Source organism: Austrofundulus limnaeus, unplaced genomic scaffold (genome assembly GCF_001266775.1).
Source record: "Austrofundulus limnaeus strain Quisiro unplaced genomic scaffold, Austrofundulus_limnaeus-1.0 Scaffold42, whole genome shotgun sequence".
Lineage (NCBI taxonomy): Eukaryota > Metazoa > Chordata > Actinopteri > Cyprinodontiformes > Rivulidae > Austrofundulus > Austrofundulus limnaeus.
In genome coordinates this window covers 1,983,183-1,995,451 of record NW_013952444.1, presented here as the reverse complement: position 1 = coordinate 1,995,451, position 12,269 = coordinate 1,983,183, and the positions used below count along the sequence as shown (strand labels likewise).

Below are 12,269 nucleotides of genomic sequence, written 5' to 3'. Positions count from 1 at the left end.
TTCAAATAAATGCGTTATTATTACTAAATTAGATAACATACAAGAATAAACTCATTAAGTGTCATTAATAAAAATAATTAATCAGCTTATTTTAACGTTTTATTTTCATTCAGGGATAATGGGGCCAGATGGAAATCGTCCAAGGGCCTCCTTTGGCCCGCCAGCCGTAAGTTGCCGGTGTGTGGCTAAACCTGTAACTCGTTCATTGAGCCACTGCACCTTCGGCAGGTAAAACTATTAAATGTATAATCAACTTATTCAGCTCTGACGTGTGTTTTGCCAGCTGGAACCCAGTTTCTGTGAAGTCGTAAACAGGACGTTTGTGACATGCCGCACATCTGTTTACGGCCCGTGGAGTTGAGCTACGCCGCGTCGATTCCGTCGGTATCAGCTGCGGATTCTCTCTCTGCCCGCCGGGAAGCTGAAACTTTTTTTGTGTGTTTTCTGGTTGCTATGGGTGGAGCAAACAAAGCCGAGAGACGAGAGTCCTCCTCAGCTCAGCGCCTCCTCTTCCTACATTATTATTTTCACCCCACGCTTACGTCTGGGACCCGAGTTCCGCATTCCTGAGCCTGACGTTCGGTACTTAAACGAGCTGATGCAACGACCTCTGTTCAGTCCTCAAACCCGGCCGACTCCCGAGCTCCTCCGGCCCGTCGCATCACAGCGTTCACAGCCTCTGCGGGTTTTTTGGACGCACTACGGGTGAGTCTGCCTTTAAATTCCCGTCTGTGCGCGACATGTAGCCGTAGCTTCCGCCGCTCTCCTCCGGGAAGTTAGCTAAACGTTGACGCGCATTTTCGCATCATTCAGTATTTAAACAAGAGTTGAACACGCCTAAATTACTTTAGTATGCATTTCTGTGCGACGGTCGTGCCCGCTAATGTAAAATGACGATACTCATTTTCCGTGAAAAGTGGGAGTTTTTTTTTAATTTTTATTTTATTTTTGAGGTTTTAAAGTTTTCCGTGCTCCGCTGCTGCTAGCATTTCGGTGCTGCGGGACGTTGTTGTTTCAACTCTGTTGTGGCAACTGTCGCTTTTTATTACAGCTCGTTATTTAAAGCCTCTGTGTCTGTCTGGAGGTATTTTCATCTCACGGATTCCTTCACGGAGTGTTTCTAATGAAAAGTGTCCGTTAGCCTGGCTCTCTGTCAGACTGGGAGGGGGACACACAGGGTTATGTAACGCCCTGAAGAAGTTAACGCTAACCAAGGACGGGTTCAGAGGGACCGGGGCCCCCCTCATACATTGTCCACTGACAAGAAAGGGGGGCGTTTATACTAACCTCCAAAAGGAATTATGCTAAAACAAACCGTTTTGATTAAAATAGCTTAAAAGATCTGCAGTATAAAAACAATAATAATAATTTAGGAAAACTGCAGAGTTTAAAGATTCAAAATTTTGGTATTATTGTCCTGAATTTTCGTTAAGTGTGAAAAGTCTGAATTTCGGCAGATTTGCATGAAACTTTAAGCAATAGACCCCAATCATCCAGGTCACAGGTGAGGTTGCTATGAAAACGCCATTTAAATTGTGCAAATTCAACAAGCTCAAAAAGCAGATTCATAGCTTCGTATTTATGAAAAATCTCATCTACAATCTTAAAGTAAGAGTAAATGCATCTGTTGTGCATAATGGCGTAAATTTGCCAGTTGAATTAGCTCAATTTCAATGGAATTTCTCCAGAAAAAATGTGTGAGCTTTGCTCGCTTTGCACGTTTTGTAACAATTTAACTATAAAATGGTCTATTGTTGCATAGATTGTTTTCCCTAGCGTTATCAGAGACCTCCCCTCGACAGCACGCATCCTCCCATGACGGTTAAACGTCCAGCGTTTCTCACAGGCCTGGCATTAAGCGTTGTTTGTTTATTTAGAGCCTGCAACAGCGCACGTTGCAGTAACAGGATTATGGTGCGTTCACACCGAACGCGATTTCAGCATCAGGAGCATCAGGTTTACATGCAAATTCTATGGTGGACGCGCTTCAAGCAGCGTCGGGAAGTGCTGCGGCGCCTCAAGCGCGATTAGAGCAGCGCGATTAGAGCAGCGCGATTAGAGCAGCGCGATTTGAACGATCTGAGCGTTCGACGCGCTGAGGCGCAAATCGCTGAAGTTAGAAAATCTGAACTTTTGCAGCTCGACGCGCCGCGTCAACCAATCAGAGGGACTCCACTGTGTGACGTAGTGACATATTTCCCGACGGGACAGTTTACTGAATGATGTCCACTAACCTGAAACAGAYGGAGMGGAGCTCTTTAGCTGAAATSRRKKGCCKGCAGTCGGTGTCCTGACAGAGATATCCTCACCAATGCGTGGCAGCGACTCATCAGACTGGAAAAATAGTCCTGAAAGCGAGCTGTGAGCCTCTACTCTGAATTATCTGGTGAATTAATTATGAATTAATTATCTGGTGAACGTGACATGCTCTTGCTCTCTGTAAATAAAGCAAAGTCACTTCCTCGTCCGACATTAAACAGAGCCCGACAGAGGAGGGAGGGGCGGGGAGGCTCTTGCCGTGCAGCGCTTCAASAGCTGTCCTGCGTCTGACCTCAAAGTGCACAAGCTTCAAACTTCAGCGTTGGCTGCGATTTTGAAGCTGAAATGGCGTTCGGTGTGAACGCAGCATTAGTGGCGTGGACCTAGCTTTGATGCAGTGCTCCTCTGCTGCCACTAGATGGCGACAACCAAGTCCTCGCTGTTAAAAACGACTGCTCCGCTAGCTAGTTTTCTGGGGGAAACCCTGAACGTCTGTACGTTTGCATGTTGTGGAGATGTCAAAGCTGATGCATTATTATACATAAACTTCACTCCTTTCATTGACAGAAATACAGACAATACGCTGCAGCCTCGTGTCAATTAAAATGTACAAAAAATACTTTTATGTATCCGTTATGACATTAATAGGATATATATTTTATTGTGTAATTTTAGTGACACTTAATTCAGTCCTTTTGATGTTATTGAATATGCTTAGTGTTGTGGTTTTCAGCTTTTATCCAGTGCAGTGTTGAGACGCCACACCTGATTTAATAAATAACAAATACTGACCAAATTCTTAAATATCGACAGTAGGTTTAGGGATCACGTTTTAACTTCTTGGGTCACAGGACCAGTGCGAAGTAGACTAGTTATTCTGACGTAGACCGTTTGTAAGGATTTTAAAAATAAATGTAAACCTAACTGAGAAACTGCGATAGTTATAACACATCATACCATTTGACCGGCATCATTAAACCTGGCCAGCTTTTTACATCCAGCTCCTAAGTCCACACCTTTCTGCATGAAAAAAAGTAACTTCTTTTAATGTTAAAATCATTATTTCTGCACCAAAAACAAAAGCTAATTTGAATTCTAATGAGTCCATCTCTAATAAGAACACTTTGAGTGCAAACTGTGAGAACTGACAAACTTCCTTTTTGTTCCTACAGCGTCTCAACAGAGTTCATCATTGATAGAAGACGACTAACAAGTTTCCTCTGAGTAAGCATCACACACGTGTACATACACACCTTTGAATAGGTATTACACATTGAAACTTAAGAGATGTAGATTCTGTGGGAAGTCTCTTTGGCAGCAAGTAAACTTTGCTTTGGCTCGTTGTCAGTTTTTTTTTTTTTTGGGATAATGAACGAGGGGGACACATTTACAGGTTTTACGACCAGATAAATATTTATTCCAGTGTTGTGGTTCTTTTAAAAGCTGTGCTACACTTCCTCTATCCAAGCGTGTCTCTGTTATGAGCCATTTGTGCAATGTGAAATAAGATTTGTGGATTTTTATTTATTTATAGTTTGGGCCAAGGTTTGTCATTTACAAGTTCACAGGTTCAGAGTTTTCCTACATGCTCCTACACACATACGCTGCAGGGCCAACTATTCTCGTGTTCTTTATGTACGTTTCCTTTTGTGTGGCCATCCGTAACCGAGCCCGTGTTGCAGAGGCTTTAAATGCCCAGCGCCTGCCTGGACACATCCGTGACATGGTTTCCGCATAAACGGAACACTGCAGTGGATTAACGGGGAAAGGGCTGGCGAGCCGACGAAGCCGCACGGGGCCAACGGGGCTCAGCGGCTGGACGTGGGCGCACAAGGTTTATTTTAAGTAGAAATGCCTTCCAGTGCATCTCCGGAGAGCTAGGATTGCCGAGCCGCTCTCTCCGGCACACTGAATAGACGGCAGACGCATTGCAGACGAGCGAGCCAACTATGCAACAGCTCAGCGGTACTAATGCTAATGCTGGGGGGAGCAGACCGCTGTGGGCATCACATTATCAGGATCACATCGTAGTCCATCATAAGCCCATCCACATGGCTTTTACAAACCTTGTCAGGACAGACTGGACGAACACTCAAATGTCTACAGGTGTAACACAAAGTGTTTTTGCACAGTTCTGCTACCAGGCGTCTCCGATTTCTTTTAGAACTGAAGCCAGCTTCACTATTTTAGACACTCATCACCAAAATATTGACCTGACTGTCTGTTCTCCCAGAGTCTGAGAGCTACAGATTCCACATCCACAGCAGCCCCGGCACGGTTTGATCACTCCCAGCTCCCGCGCTGCACAAGCTCGACACAGAACAGATGAGGAAATATTAGAGGACAAAGTCCGAAAGAGCTCTGAAGTGACAACCGCGCGTTGCGTAACGCCCACCGTTGCTTCAGCAGCATTAAATCTAATTTTCTGGCTGTGCTTGGCCAATACCTTGTCAGAGATTGCACATCCCCAGCCTCGGATTTGTCATAGAAGCAAACTCCATACGTTGCAAAAAGCTTGATTTTTTTAAAATATATATATATATAATCCATGTCTGAGCCAAGACAAAGCTCTCTGCCATGCAGTCTAATCTCGACTTACAGCATGAAGGAAAACAGTAACATAGTAACTCAAGCAGGACCACCCAGATGCACAAGCTGATGTGTGACTGAATGGCATGAAGCAGACCAAGATGGCCTCCAGCCAAGAATCACACTGTAAAGTATTTTTTTAAAAAATCACGTCTGCAGGAGATTACAGTAGTTGGTTTCCTCTGTCTTGTTTTTCAGTCTGAACCTCGTGCTCTGTCACTACACAGCAGTTTCATGTTAAGTTTTAATAACCGTGATGAATTGCTTTGGGAAGTCTTGTTTTCAAAGACATTTTGGCAGGTTCTTCCCATCTGTGGCAAAGAAATGGAAAGTGAAATAAAATTAAAAAAAACTGTTTCGACAGTCTCTTCTCTGAGCAGCCCCCCCGACTGCCTCCTGTCTGGTCTCATCACTCCAATAAAAACAGATTTGAGAGGCAGGAGCAGTTCTGATGCTGTGTATTTGGACTGCCCTGTCCTAGACTGCAGTCTTTGCCAAATTCCCTGGTTTCCCTGGAGGATTGTGAAACGCTGTAACTCAGCACACGGCGCAGACGGTAATGATGATCACTGAGACCTTGGCTGCAGATTGAGAGCGTGTGCCTTGGCTGCTGCTGCCGCCTCGCACAGTTCTCAAAACTCAGCAAATCTGTTTGCAGAAGTTTAAGTTTTGCACAATTCCAGCATGTGGATCGTGCAGTACTCCATTTAACACGAACTAATTGACAATATGTTTCCTGTAATCCCTTTTAATAAGCGATAAGTTTCCAACAAAAGCAGGAAAATCAGTCAGAAATGCTGCCGAGGTTAATGTGCACTTTTAACAAGCAGTGGTTTGTGAAAGTCGTGAGCAGCCTCTGAAAACCTGCACACACCCCCTTGTTGGAAGTTTCTCCAGGAATGAGGATAATGGGGCCTCCAGCCGTGCCGCTGGCTGCTGGCGAGGAGCTGAATTCCTCACAACTTCTAATTGCTCTCAGGAAATGGACACGTTTAGCCGAGCTGAAGACAGATAAATTATGTGAGCAAAGAAACGAGTAACTTCACCATCTGCCCAGTTAACACGCACCCTCTGGCCCGTTCCCCCCTCACCTCCCCACTCCAGCCCACATTGCAAAGATTTGTTTTGGGCCGGAGCCAGAACATGAGTTGAGGGTTCTATATTTCCACGAGTAAGACTCGGCATTTCCGCTTCCCCGCCCTTGGCTTCAGCTCGTCTCCCTCTCAGTTAGCCCCCCGAGCGCTCGCGGTCCTCCGTGTCCTTCCCGCCGCCTTTTCTGGGTGTCTTTTGTCTGAGGGGGGGTAAAACAGGGACCCAGAATCTGCGGCGCTGGATTTTCTGCCCGACTGCAAAAGCACAATAACGTTGTTGCATCATCAAACGCTGACCGCTAATCTTTGGCTGCAGGCTGCTGCTGAGAAGAAGAAAAACAACAACACAAAAATACCATTTTTTTTGAAAAACAATGTAAAATTCACTTTGACTCATGCTTTTTGAGTATTTAATTCAGGAAATAAGTCTGTGGAGCAGTCTGGAAGATGAGGTAAAAAATGCCAGATCTTTGTATATATTAAAGAGAATGATAAAATCTAGTATTCTGAAGAAATATAAGTGAATCCATGCAAATTGTTGTATGAGTTGGAGTTTTAAGTTTAGCTTTGTTTTTTCAGTTGTTTTGATTTTTGTTGTAATTTACTTTCATTTTGAACATATTTGGGTATAAAAGGGGCAGATATAAGATATTTTTCTTCTTCCGCTGCCTTTCATTTTATTTGATTTTATTTTGATTGCATGTTTTTTGCTCGTGTATAAAATTGTTACAAATAAAATGAATAAATTTCTAAAAAATATTAATAATTAGGCCTACGAGACGTGCATCAGCAGCTGCGCTGTGCAGAGACTTCTTCAGGGTTTCAAGTCTTGAGGTCTGAATGGGTGTTGAGTTTGAAGCGGGGATTTTCAGACACTTCTGAAAGAGGCAGAACAGATTCAACAAGTTTACTCAGAGGTGAGACTTGTTGTGTGTCGGAGTCTACATTAGGTTGTCTGGAGAGAAGTTCAGCTCGCTTTAATTTCAGTTTAGTTTTGTTTAATGTGTGCCTACATACAGAAAGTGTTCAGCTTTGTTTAGGTGAGCCACACAAGGATCAGGACGTCTCTTTCAGAGCTTCACGTATTGAAGTTGCATAAGAAAACATTTAGAATATTGTGGAACTGCTCGTTTTTTTTTTTTTAGTTGTTCAGAGTTTGAGCCTGATTAAAGTGTGTAAAAGAGCCACGGTCAGCTTGGCTCTAAAAGTGATTTTTCTCCATCAGTCCTAACGGGAACGTCGGACACTCGATGTTCTCCCAAAAGCTGTGAGTTTGAACAGGGAGAATATGGAGGTACATCAAGAGTAAATGTCACAATCATTTTCCTCGTTCTTGTTGATATCCTGTCAGCTGAACGAGAAGACCCTTCTGAGACCCTCAGAGAAGGAATTCTGCCTGAGTTGTACTTATTTTTGGACCAAGGTTGTCTTGTTCTTTTCCTCTCCGGTAAAAAGCAGCAGCTTACAGTTTAAGACGCTGTAAAAGGGAGTGTACATTTAGTGGGAGGGAGGGGCAGCAAGAACTCAAGAAATAATAAAAATGAATCATGGGGCGCTGGCTGCACAAAGTAGCCTCTCCTGAACCGATGCAGACTGGGGATGGTACCGAACGGGTCCGACAGAGAATGATGGGATGTTTGACCGTGAGTGAGCCGCTTCTGTTTGTAAAGTTAGGAAACCCCTTTTTTTTTGTTTTCCTGGAAGAAAACATAGTTGATGAGTAATAACACGGGCACGCTTATTGGAAAAAAAGAGGAATTTGTGACAGATACTTCAGTCAGAAATACTTGATTCACTTATTTGCTCTTTGTCATACAGCAGACTAAAAGCAGTGAGACTAAGCCGTACACAGGGTGGGGTACAGTAGAATAGAGTTACATAACCCTGCTTTATAGGCTTTGTAATAGACGTTTTGTACAAAAAAATGGGCAGAGAAAGGAAAAACTTGTAACTTTCAGCACAGTCTGTCTGTCGGATAGTGAGCCACCAGCAGTGTCAGCTGTTTCTGCAGCACCTCACAATACACGTCTTTGTTGGGTCCATGTGAGAGGGGCTTTGTTCGCTTTCTGCCAAACCTGTAGAGGTTCAGCTGCAGCTGAAAGCTCAGAAGGCAAATGTGAATAAAGCTATTAATCTATTTTATTTTTCCGGTTTTCTTTTAAACTTAACCAGGGCTGGCTTTTAATCCTAATTTGTTGAAGCTGTTGCAGAATTAATTGTCTCAGATGTGTAGGCGTTTTGTGGAAAAAAAAAAAAAAACCTTCAGATCCACCCAGTGACTGGTTTTCTGCTCATGCAACATCTCAGTATAAGATATGATTGTTTTACTCAACCTCATTTCAGAAAAAACTAAAACAAAGAACGACTCATTTTTAAAATTTGACATGAATCTGACACACCAGAAGAAACCGTTAAGAGTCGCTGCTCTCTGACTTAAAGATTGTAGGGTTGAGGGCAGATTAAAGTCCGTTCCCATCTGAAACATTTGTTTTTTATTTGGCCATCAGAGGTTTTCCAACTCTGAGCCCTCAAAGTAAATACAGAGACATCTTAATTCTCCAATCCGTTCCTTTTTATTACTTTTTTCCCCTCATTTCTCCCTGATTACATTAAAGATCACTGCGGTCAAAACCCTCTGAACGGCCCGAAATTATTGGAAAAGTGCGGCGATCGAATCCAGGAGCTTTTGTTGCTCTTTGTTCTTCAGACCCTCCTCACATAAACTCAAACGAACACTGGAGTCCAAAAGCAATAAAAAAAAAAAAAAGATCAGAGGCATCGATGTGGAAGACGGCGCTCTGTTTACTCGATGTTCACACGACAAACTACAGACGGGAGCGAGTCGCCGCCGACAGCGTGAGGGTTTCTCCTTCAGCTGCTGACTGACACGAGAACACAGCTGTCAACTTTTGAACACATTCTTGGAAACAGCAACCCATATTTAGAGTGACATTTGATGACAGCGACTGAAGACCGAAAAACTATTTCTAAAAGAGACACATTTCCTGGTATCTGATGGGAAGCAGTTCTTTCTCTCTGAGCTGTAGCTGGTGACGCCCGCACCGGGACGTTTGGTTTTAGTTTGATCACAGTTCAGTGTCACTTCGCAGCAGGCGTGATTTATTCCTTTTTAAATGGTTGAAATGATTTGTTGCATCAGAGCGGGAAGGAATCTGTTTATGGAAACTCAAGCCTGCAGGTTGAATTTCTGTTTTGCAAACAACAAAACTGAAAACAGTTTTAACGCTGTGACCTCATTAAGGTCACTGTGCTAAATGGCTTCAGAATGATGGGATAAAAGCAAAAATCATAAATGTTTCAAACTTATAAAAAAAACTAGGATTTATAAACAATCTTTTCTTTAATGTTAAGATTTGTAGCCTGCAGGAAAGCAGGCCACATTATAACAGTATTTTGTACTTTCCACTATTTACCCATAAGCTTTGGTAAACTTACATCATCATCATTTTTGCGTGATTCTCCCAGACTAACCGTTTCCCCTCTTCCTCTTTGCTCTGTCACCACAGCGGCAGCGGAGGACATGATGCCGGGACAGATACCCGACCCTTCACTGGCGGCGGGCTCCCTGCCCAGCCTGGGCCCGCTGGCGGGCATCTCGGCCACCACGCTCACAGATCAGCTGAAGCTGGCAGACCTCCATCAGCTGAGCACCGTCATCTCGCCGCTGCACTTCCTGGGGAGGTTTGGGAAGAGGCCGCTCAGCATCAAGACCGAGGTCAGAAAACCGTGCTGAAGGAGGGCGTGTTTTGTTTAAAGCCCTCCGCATGGAGAGCAGACATTAGCTGCGTTTCCATTACAAATGTGCACAAACGTTGTCGATATTCTGTTAATGTCGAAAAAACACAGTTTCACAACTGCAGTGTTTCCATTAAGTAAGAAATGCTATTAAAGTCACGCGTGAATACGTTCTCGTGATAAGTCATTACAAACATGGTGGCAATGGATGTAAACACATAGCATGTTGCTACCACGACACTAGCGCTCATCAGAGGAGACGTCAGCGTCTTTTATCGAGGCTTTCCAGAGACAAGCCCCTACTTGGGAGCGGCTACGTATGCTGTGTTTTTGGGAAATTGTAGTTGGTGAGTTTACTACTTTATTTTACAACTTTGGTGATTTTGCTACTATTTCTACTTCCTGTTGTCTTCTTGTTCTTCGTCTTTTTGCCAGTAGAAACAGCTTGTTCTTGATCACGTGACTCCTGATGCGAAAAAAGTTTCCATTGCAGTTTTGCGAAAAACACCAATTTCCATACTGCCGAAAAACCACCTCATCCTAGCGCAAAAACATTTTGTCGAAAAACGTAAGTTTTTTTTCCGAAATTGCTGTGTTTCCATTGAGCAAATTTTGTTTTCGAAATTCTAATTTGCGCATTTTCATGGTCAGTGGAAACGCAGCTAATGTTTTATGTCAGAAAACTTTCACTTTGCATTTATCTTTATATTAAAACACATTGTTTTTGCAGATGGATGAAGATGAAGAGAGAAGAAAACGAAGGCGAGAGAAAAACAAGGTTGCAGCAGCCCGGTGCCGAAACAAAAAGAAGGAACGTACCGACTTCCTTCAAAGGGTGGGTTCATGACTCAGCACTAAACAGCAGAATAACGAAAACAGCCGAGAAAAGGCTGAACTTATTTCTCTTCAAGTTGACGTTGCACTTTTAACTGGAACCAGTGAAGTTTTCTAAAAGATCTATCTGATTCTGGTCGTCAGGAGTCGGAGCGTCTGGAGATGGTGAACTCTGAGCTGAAGGCCCAGATCGAGGAGCTCCGCCTGGAGAGGCAGCAGCTGATGGTGATGCTCAACCTCCACAGGCCCACCTGCATAGTGCGGACCGACAGCGTCAAAACGCCCGAGAGCGAGGCCAACCCGCTGCTGGAGCAGCTGGCCACCGAAACCAAATGAAACCCGAAGACTTGAAGTCTTTAAAGCCTGACCCAGGACTGCTGCGGCCGCCGTTTGAACAAACACTTTAACTGGCAACATGATTCTGAACAAGCACTTGAGCTCCACGCTTGGAGACTTTTAGCCCAAAGATCTGAGGTTGTGGGGTCTGCTTCAGCACTGCTACATGAGCTGGCTCTGTCCTACAGGAGACTGGAAACGCCTACTGTGCCTGCCCCGGTTGTTACGTCCACCGTCTCCACATAAAGGGACCAATAGAAGCAGGAGGTACGAGTGGAGGCGCAGCCCTGAGGAAACACTAACAGCGTCACGGTGCTCTGTTACCAAAAACCATTGTGCGGAGGCTCACAAAATAAAAAGCATTGTGCAGTTTTCCTACGTATGCTAGTCAAAATCTACAGGTGTAGAGTTTTAGGTTACAATCCTCAATGCAAACACCAGACGGGGTACAGTTTGTTGTTGTTTTTTAAGTTCCTGTCTCGACGACGGCAGTTACCGGTTGATCCGATTTGTGACGCAGGCGTCCTGAAAAGCACATATTCACAAAATGTTTACACCCTTTGTTTTTTTTTATTTTTGAACGTGTCTGTTCATTATTGTACTTGTTTTATACCGCTTTGTATACATAAATGTATGAATTACTTGTTAATCACTTGATGTGATTCGTCTTTATTTCCGATCCGTGGCGTCGCGCTGTCAAACAGCTGTGAAAACGGAAACCTTTTCAGCTGAGCAGTGTTTCTGTCTGTTCTGCACCTGTATCCATGTACGAGCTCGCATATCCTGAATAGATTAAATTTTATTTTCTAACTAAAAAGGATGTAGTCGCTGCTGTTGTTCATGTTTTTTTTTTATTATAGGCTCCAATGTGCAGCATTGCAAAACTGCTGTGAGTCTCTGCATTTCTTACCATGACACCAGAAATATCAAATGACAAATTGTGCAATCATGTTTTCTTCCACAAAATACATGTTGCCAGAATCAGGGCTTTACTTTCATTTGCACAAGGGTTTTTAAAAAAGGTCAATCATGCTTTTGTTTCCCTTTTCACCCCTCTTGATTACTTTAGCTTCCTTTTTTTAAACCTCAGCAGAGAAAAGGATTCTCATGACTTTTAGCTGACAAACATCTTTGTGCCTTGGCTCAGTTAAAGGTTTATTCTGAAATATTTTAAGCAGAAAATAAAGTTATTGTAGTTTACCTCTATTGCTCACAGAGCATGTGATCCATCCTTTCTCTTCTGATGATGCATTCAGTGTCACTCTGGTCACGTTGGAATATTTATCTGCGAGCCTCTTGTGCAGCAACACTTCAAGAGTTTCTCCAGTCGGTAAGTTCCTAAGCTTTAAAAAGCTTCTCACCTGGTAAACAAAAACACAACAGGAGACACTGAACTGTTAAAAA

General features: G+C 43.5%; 1 protein-coding gene across 1 annotated transcript; it reads left to right on the top strand.

Moving 5' to 3' along the window:
* The first annotated feature begins 218 nt into the window (after window positions 1-218).
* Window positions 219-11,685, top strand: jdp2b (Jun dimerization protein 2b). Its single transcript, XM_014007523.1, has 5 exons — window positions 219-705; window positions 3,432-3,483; window positions 9,467-9,675; window positions 10,426-10,530; window positions 10,674-11,685. The coding sequence occupies exons 3-5, from the start codon at window positions 9,481-9,483 to the stop codon at window positions 10,863-10,865; spliced, it is 492 nt and encodes a 163-aa protein (XP_013862977.1). The 5' UTR covers window positions 219-705; window positions 3,432-3,483; window positions 9,467-9,480; the 3' UTR covers window positions 10,866-11,685.
* Window positions 11,686-12,269: the final 584 nt, after the last annotated feature.